General features: G+C 41.6%; 1 protein-coding gene across 2 annotated transcripts; it reads right to left on the bottom strand.

Moving 5' to 3' along the window:
• Positions 1–49: 49 nt before the first annotated feature.
• LOC311496001 (uncharacterized protein) lies at positions 50–5859 on the bottom strand. 2 transcript variants are annotated; one of them, XM_084555718.1, is made up of 3 exons: positions 5404–5859; positions 3281–3917; positions 50–2672 (listed from the first exon to the last, which is right to left on the bottom strand). In XM_084555718.1, exons 2-3 carry the CDS (start codon positions 3842–3844, stop codon positions 2085–2087), a joined length of 1152 nt encoding a protein of 383 aa, XP_084411844.1. In that variant the 5' UTR covers positions 3845–3917; positions 5404–5859; the 3' UTR covers positions 50–2084. The 2 variants fall into 2 exon arrangements, with proteins under 2 accessions (XP_084411844.1, XP_084411845.1); XM_084555719.1 differs by lacking the exon at positions 5404–5859 and adding an exon at positions 4934–5393.
• Positions 5860–8430: the final 2571 nt, after the last annotated feature.

Below are 8430 nucleotides of genomic sequence, written 5' to 3'. Positions count from 1 at the left end.
CCTGCCTCGCATCACGTCCAATTAATGAAATGACACTTAAAGCAAATAATAAAAACCTCAACCACAATCATTTTATTATGTGGAGGAAAAAAAATGATAAAATGTGAACCAGATGTTACAACATCTGTGCAAATGTCAGGGCCTTTTATCAGTGTGGAAGGATCGATTCCTTAGAAAGCAGGAGGTAGGTGGTCGGTGAAATCATTCATTTTCTTTGAGCTGCTGCCAGCACAGAACTCAGAGAAAGAAAAATGTCCAACAACCAAACATCTGGAGGGCTCATCCAGCGGATCCAGAAAGTCTTTAAGGCCAAATGTTTGAGAAGGAGGACCTCTGCTGATGAGGAGGACAACTGCACAACGATTCACTCTGATTTGATTGGTCTGAACTCGCCACATTGAGATTTCAGCGACAAAGGAAAGGAAATGAAATTGTGCAACGACGAGGAGGCGTAAACACATTCAGCTGTCAACAATCACACACACACCAACAATTAACAAAGACAAAACAGGAAATAAAAGTGGTCGAGCTCTGGAATGAGATCCACATTCCTGGTAGGCTGGGATGATCGGAATAACACCAGTTTAAAAAACAAGAGCGTCTGAACGTGTAAAGTGTTCATTCAGCACTTTTTTTTTTGGTCCTGCTCTAAGTCTTTACTTGCCACTGATTGTTCACAGGAATGATTTAAAATCTAACATCAGTTCGGGTTTTTAAGACCTACTGCATGTTCGTTAATCTCATCTGTGCAGTTCTTTAGTAAAAGTCTCGACTTCACACCGAGTCCAGATATAGTTTGATTTACAGCACAGTGACACACGTGGGTTTCGTTAATCCGATACGGAGAATAAAGGCAAAATATTTAGGGAATAAAACACATTTTGAGAAAACGGAATATTTTTTTAGAGGAGACTTATGTAGGGTTGCTTCATTAAAGTTGCTCAAGATAGGAGAAGTTGCATTGTCACTATATCTATTTGACAAATACGATAAATACACAAGGACTTTGAGGATTACGCTGTGATATTCTGAGAGTAAATGTATGCGTTCTGTGTAAATGTTTTTTCTAAAAATAATTTAAAAATATTTCAGACTAAAGGTCGATAATGTGAGAATGCTTCCGTATTTTAAAAATTTTATACTTTCCAAAAAAAATTTTTTCCTCTAGAATTATTTTTAAACTGCAAATTTTTTTTTTTCGTATAAAATTGTGATTTTTCTCAAAATATTTTGCCTTTATTCAGAAATTTTTTGTGGGAGCTTTTGAAGTCAGACCAGCTTCGTAAAGATGATCTGGAGTCTCTCTGTTGGGAACCTTCACCTCCCTAGAAATGTAAAAACACGTTGCGGCACTGCAGACTGACAGTCTGAAATTAATTTCCTCATCCGATTCTCTCAGATAATTCTTCTGCCTCCATCTACTCTTCTCTCCTTTCCATTGCAGTAATTTTAGTAAACAGCTGATCAACATTTATTAGCTCCAACATGAACTGCTCAGTTTGAAGCTCAACAATTTCGAATACTCTGTAAAAACCTTCCGATTATTTTCTTTATAATTATTTTAAAAATTGTGACTCAGGATTTTTTTTCCTACCCACTATGTTTTTGCAGCAGAAACGTGGTCTGGAGTCTCTCCACTGAGAACTGATTGTGATCCTGCAAATATCTGACAGGTTTTATGTGGATAACAGTAGTTAAACACGTCATCTGAGTTAAATTTGTTTACAACAAAATGGTTCTGATTGGTTAGAGGACTATACACTAACACCATTTTTTTCTCCTGAATCATTTTCAGGCCCTAGTTTGAGATCTTTGAAGCATACAAGTCTTGGTCTGTATATGATTGTTATAAATGTTTTCTGTGCAGTACAATCAGCATCTGCTTTCTGGAGATGCACTGATAAATAAAATAAAAGAACGGTGGATCAATACATTTGAGGGAAATGTTTCCAAGCTGCTGTTGGAAGTGGAGTCAGTTTCATCTGCAGCTATAAAACACTAGTTTTGAGTCTTCAGTTCAACAAGATCAGTAGAAAAATGTGGAGTGTAAAAGGGAAGTTTTAAGCGTAGAGTGGAAGGACTGGTCACCACAGCCAGCTGTCGAGATGCTGAATGCAGTAGCAGGACTGTTTCAGGATGGCGGACAGCTCTCCATAGCTTTCCTCTCTCCACGTAGGCAGTAACCTCTCGTTATTTAGGGCCTGAAGCTTCGGCGTCCCCTCCCGGAGGACGTGGTACAGGCAGGGCCACCGGCTCTGGATCCGCTGCCTGGTCCGCCGGTCCAACGTGATGCCGCGGACGATCTTCTTGGCCCGGAGCTCGCGCAGTGCCGGCAGCTTCAGGCAGGAGAAGACTAGGCCTCGGTTGGGCGACACGTCCAGGAACTCCAGAGACGGCGACTCCAGGGTGTAGGAGATGCCGAGGTTCCTCAGGGGCACCAGAATGTGCAACGTCAGGGACTTGAGGTTGGGCAAAGACTTGGTTAGACTCTGCAGCGTGGAGGGGGTCACGCCCTTGAAGACCCAGAAGCATTTGAGCTCCAGGACTCTGAGCTGCTGGAACTGGGTGAGCAGCGACACAGACAACTCCGACCAGTCGAAGTGCAGACGCATCTTGGAGATGCGCGGGCAGCTCTGGGTGAGTTTGCTCAGCAGCTCCTGAAATCTGGTTACCTGTCGAAGTAAGAAGGAAGTGACATGTTAGAGCAGAGACATGTTCACACCTCTACCAGATTGGATTGAACCCAAGAGTAGTAGGGGTAGGGGTGCTCCGATCAAATGGTATTGGGCAATATTCGACATAAACAGCTTGACTGACGACCTGTGGTTCTGCCAAGTAAAGCTCTTTGATTATAGTTAGGAAATGTTTGTGGTTTTTAGTCACAGATCTAAATTAAAGTAGAACATTCTGTAACCGTAACCGTAAGGAAGCGTGAGTTTAGATCAAGTCACTTATGGGTGTCTGTCCAACCAGACAACCAGAAGATCTGTGAAGGTTCTCAGTATCTAAAAAACAAGCTGAAACAAGGAGAACTGGACTTGTAGAGTTTCTTGAAGAGGGTCCAAGTCCAAAAGACTGGTCATGGTTTATCTAAAGTTCTTCAGTTCAAGAAGTGAAGAAACTACTTGGATGAAATATATACAGGAAACTCTACAAGTCCAGTTGCCCTGGTTTCAGCTTGTTTTTTAGATACTATGAACCTTCACAGATCTTCTGGATGTCTGAGTTACTTCCTGCTGTTCCAACTTGTGGAAAAACCAAATCAGTCAGAACAAGTTACCTGGTCCATTTTGGTGATGCTGTCTTGGTGCGAGCTGGAACTGGAGTGGACCCTGAGGTCCAGCGGCTCGAGGAGCGTGAAGGTCCAGTTCAGGTCCAGCTGGCTCAGGTCTCTGCAGTGGACGTTGTCCAGCAGGTGGCTGAGCAGCTCGCTCCACTTGTTGCAGCGGTCGCCCAGGTCGAAGCTGGCCTTCAGCGTGAGCAGACTGGCCCGCCGGGAGATGAGGTGGTGGGTGTAGTGATGGACCCAGGACTTCCACCGCTCAAACTCGCGGTTGGATACGAGCAGCCCCTCCTGGCCAAGGTGGAAGGCGCCGCGGCGGGAGTAGTCGGCGACCCGCCACAGCTTCCACGAGCGGACGAGGCAGCTCCAGCTGAGGCAGACCAGAGCGCAGCTGCACTTGTCCACCTCGTTCAGGAAGGAGAAGACGTGCAGCTGGCACTCCACCGGCAGGAAGTTGAAGGGGAAGTAGTCGTCGGACGCTTTCCGCCGGCTGCTCACCGGGACCAGGGGTCTTTTTCGAGGCGACATGATCGCGGATGAGGAGAGAACGCTCGTGGTCATGGGTGGAGGTCAGAATCTCCACCGGCTTGTCTTGTGGTCCAACTTAGCCATAAATATTTCTGCCCTGTGACGCCTGAAAGAGAACGAAATGTTTCAGCATGTCCTCAGGCATGGAAAGGAGAAGATCATGACAGTTAAAGGGCAGCTTCACACATTTATAACAGACTTTCTATCACTAAGAAATGGACAGATAGATATAGATCATTCTTCTGCTGCTAATTCTTTAACCCTGACATTGCTGCTGTGTCTGGAAATCAAAACCTTAGGATTTCCAGCAAACAAAAAATGCAAAATTTAAACAGTTTTATGCACTTTATTGCTGCATGTTGCACTGTAACACTCTTTTCAGGTCATTTTTTAAAAACGCTTGTAAAATTGGTTTGTAGTTCAAATTAAATTCAAATCCAGTTTAGTTTTTAAATCATAAATAAATGGTAGAATTTGTCTTTAAGTCTCCAGTGGTCGAGCTGTTTGCGTTTTTTTATGTCTCTTCTAACATTAATAACACATCTAGACGTGATTAATGTCTGAACCAGCAGCAGAGGACCTGACCGTCGTTATTAAGCATTAAACAGAGAAACGTGACACCGTGTCAACAGGTTAATGTTTGACAAACTGGAGGACTGCTACTGAAAGACACACTTTTATTGTGACATGAAAATACAACGTCTGCACCAGTGTCTATCTAAATGTTTTGTCTGTGTAAACTTTACTTCAGGTTCCTGGTCTGATATTCTTTTTCTTTTCTGTGTTCTCTTGAACACAACTGTGCTAATTTGAAACAGTGGTTTTCCTGTGAATCTTAAACAACAGCCTGAAACATGGCAAACAGGCAACGCAGAATTTAAATAGGTTTATGCATTTTACTTGTGCAGGTTCACCGTAAAACTAGTTTCCTGCACAAATTCAGTTCCAGGTCTAACATTTTTCCCCTGTCTTTCTTTTTTCTTTTCTAATCTTGTACTCAAACGTGCACACAATTCTGAAAAAGAAACCAACTGCAGTGGGTTTCCTGTGAATTTTAAATATCAACCTGAAATTTGACAAACAGGAAATTTAAACTCAGTTTATTTCTGCAGGTTCACTTACTTGATTATGACAAGAAGACACACTGCATGTCCAGGAGATTTTGCACGAGTATCTATCTAAATGTTTGTCTGAGTAAACTTTACTTTGGTGTTAATACTTCCTGATCAGATATTTTTCCTCTATGTGTGTTTTTATTCCAATCCCCTGTAGAAACGTGCTAACTGGAAAAAACAATGCAGTGGTTTTCCTGTAACTTTTAAATAACGACACCGTTTCCTCCTCGGAGCTTCAGCAGTAATGTGATAATCACATGCTCACGGATCCGTGTGTTAAGTCTGTTTGGTAACGACACGTCGGTTTTAACAGGATTCGAGGTCCGTTATTCTGGCCTCCTCTACTCACGGATGTTTTCCAGCTGTCCGTCAAACTAACAGCCCTGTCATCAACACACGTCAATCATCTCCACACTGAGACCACATCTGGAATGATGTGGTCGTTTTTAGAGACAGCGTGGAGACATGAGTCGTTACCTTTGGGTCTGTAAAAGGCTTCCTCCCGTCTTCAGTTTAAAGAGAAAAAAAAAAAGAGCTAGCCTGCTATAAGCTAGCAGAGGTGAAGGAGTTATAAAATCAAAGCTAATTACGAAACAAAGTTGGCGATTTTATATAATTCTCGCCACGTCTGGGCTGATTAGAAACTTTAAAAGCTGCGTCTGTAGATTTAAGATTAAAAAGAAGCCGCGGATAGCGACGCTAGGCCGGCTAGCTAGCTAGCTGCCGAACAGCTGAGTTCTGTTGTTGTTTTTGTTGTGGCTCGGCGGCGATGGCGTCATCAACGTGCGCCCGGCAGCGTTCTTCTTCTTCTTCTTCTTTTCTTCCACCGGCGTCGAACAGCCGAGCGGAGCTTAGTGTAAAAGAAAAGGACAAGGCTGCGAAGAGAAATAGTTTTTTATTTACTTGCAAATAAACCACATAGTGTTGATTAATAAACACATAGCGAGAAAGAGAAGGCTGGTATAAGCTGTTTTTATGAAGTATCTCAAGATATGAGTCGCGTTTGTTTGGTAGGATCAAGCGCTCCCTGGTGGACACAAGTACAACCAGTAATGAACAGAATGGATCTCAGTCTGCTGTTTATTTCTTTGTAATGTATATATGTTTGTATTTTATTTTATTCATATTTGTTTTTATTATTTTTTAGTTCTCACCGCGTTGTTTAAAAGCTGCTAAATTTCTATTTAAATTGTTATATTGTTTTACATGTAGGATTATTGATATTGACCAGTAGATGGCACACCGCGTACACTAATGCTGTGGGTTATCATTGTTTTATTTTTAATTTGCTATGAAACCCGTATGTTATTAAATTGTTCATATAAATTGACCTGTGTATAAAAAAATAGTAATTTGTTCTCACTGTGTTGTTTTTAAAAGCATCATTTGCTTAAAATCCAGTAGTAATTATTCTGTTACCAGTAGATGGCACTCAGGATATACTTTATCTTAATTTAACTTAATGATTTGACTATGATTTGTAATCTAAATGATGCAGTTTAAGGGCTGATGTCTCACAGCCAGAAGGTTCTGGGTTCTAATCCATCATGGCCCGACTGGTTCCTTTCTGTGTGGAGTTTGCATGTTCTCCCTGTGTCTGCGTGGGTTCTCTCCAGGTTCTCCAGCTTCCTCCCACCGTCCAAAGACATGCTGGTTAGGTTCATTGGTGATTCTAAATTGGCCGTAGGTGTACCCCGCCTCTCGCCCCAATGACAGCTGGGATAGGCTCCAGGCCACCCTGCGACCCTTCACAGGACAAACGCTTACAGAATATGAATGAATGAATGATGCAGCTTAATCACAATTAATTACACTTAGCTAATAACTGGGTCTCTTTGCAGTATTCTTGCATTTCTTTGTGTAAGTTTTGTGTCTCTTTGCGTCCCTATCAGTAACTGGTGAACCCTAACCCTTCCTCAAAACAAAAACAACTTTAACCAGATAAGACACCCCTGGTTGTGTCAGTTCTGTTTCACTATGTGGTCATTTTTTAGCCTCTTGGTATTTTTCTGTTTGTTTTCAGCCTGTTTGTGTCATTTGTTTATTCTTTTAACTAAAAACTCAAACTCATTAGATGCTGTTGACTCCCTTGTGGTGTATATTGTGTTTCTTCGTGGTCATTGTGCATCTTTACTTTAAGTAGCATTTCTCTTTGTAGTGGTCCTACATTTGTTTGTGGTCTTTTCTTTGTCTCTTTGTGGTACTATGAAGAAATTCTACATTTCCTTTCTGTAGTTTGGTGTTTGCCTGAAGATCTTTTGGGTGTTATCGTAGTATTCTTGCGTGTCTTTGTGTTCATTTTGTGTCTCTTTGTGTCCCTATCAGTAATGTTTGAGCTCTAACCCTTCGCCCAAAACAAAGGCAGCCTTGAACAGATAACACTCGGACACTTATCTTGTGTCAGTTTTGTGTCAGTGTGTGGTCATTTCGAGCCTCTTTGCATTTCTCTGTTTATTTGTGCAGCCTGTTTGTTTTAGCTTTTTAAACTAAAACTCACAGAAGAAACAGGTCACTTCAAACTCATCAGATGCTACTGACACACTAGTTTTAAGTCTTATTGTGTTTTTTGTTTAGTTATTTATTTGTGGTCATTTGAGTCTTTATTTTAAGCTGCATCCTCACACCTCTTTGTTGACATTTTTTTCAGTTTCTTTGTGGTTGTTTTGAGTCTTATTGTGCTGGTTTTGTGTCTCTTTGTGGCCCTATTATCACATTTTGACCCTATATCCTATACCTAGTCCAAAACAGTCCCTTTAAATGGATAAGACATCCCCTAACTGCAGTACTTTTGTGTCACTATGTGGTCAGGTTAAGCCTCTTTCTCTTTTTGTGTTTATTTTCTTTGCCTTTTAACTAAAACTCTCTTATCGCCACCGTTATTAGGTCTTATTGTGTATCTTTTGTCTTATTTGCGAACATTTTGCATGTCTTTGAATAAATTTGCCTTGAGTTTACGTAGCGCTGCTGTTGCAAGCCTTGCTGCGTCTCATTTTAGTGATTTCTTAGCTGTTTGTCTTGTGTCTCTTTGTCCCCCTATCATTCATTTTCCAGCCCTCACCCCCACCCTCGTTCAAAACAGCTCCTTTTACTAAACTAGAGACCCTAACTCAAACAACAAACTCTCTCTTCAAACTCATATCATGCTCTGGACACGGCTGTCGTGTATTTTCTCTCATTTTCTCTCTTTGAGCCCTTATCATTAATGTTTTAACCCTAACCTCAGCTCAGAACAGTTAAACAGCAGAGACACGCCCAGTTGATGTGTGTTTTGCGGCCATTTTACACATTTTCAGAATTTTTTTTTTCGTAATTTTTAGCCATTTTAAACAATAAACTGCCACTTGAAACTCATACGATGTGTGTGTCAGCAGACTGAATCATCATCCTTCCGTGTTAACACGAGACAAAACCAGGACGTTTAGTTTTTCTGCGGGTTTCATCTTGTGACTCGGTTTGTCCGAGTGACCGCGAAGGCACCGCTGAGTTTGTTGTGGTCCTGCGGGG

The sequence above is a fragment of the Chelon labrosus genome (genome assembly GCF_963514085.1).
Source record: "Chelon labrosus genome assembly, chromosome: 11".
NCBI classification, from domain to species: domain Eukaryota; kingdom Metazoa; phylum Chordata; class Actinopteri; order Mugiliformes; family Mugilidae; genus Chelon; species Chelon labrosus.
Note: the sequence above shows the minus strand (reverse complement) of the source record. Positions and strands in the feature narration are given on the sequence as shown.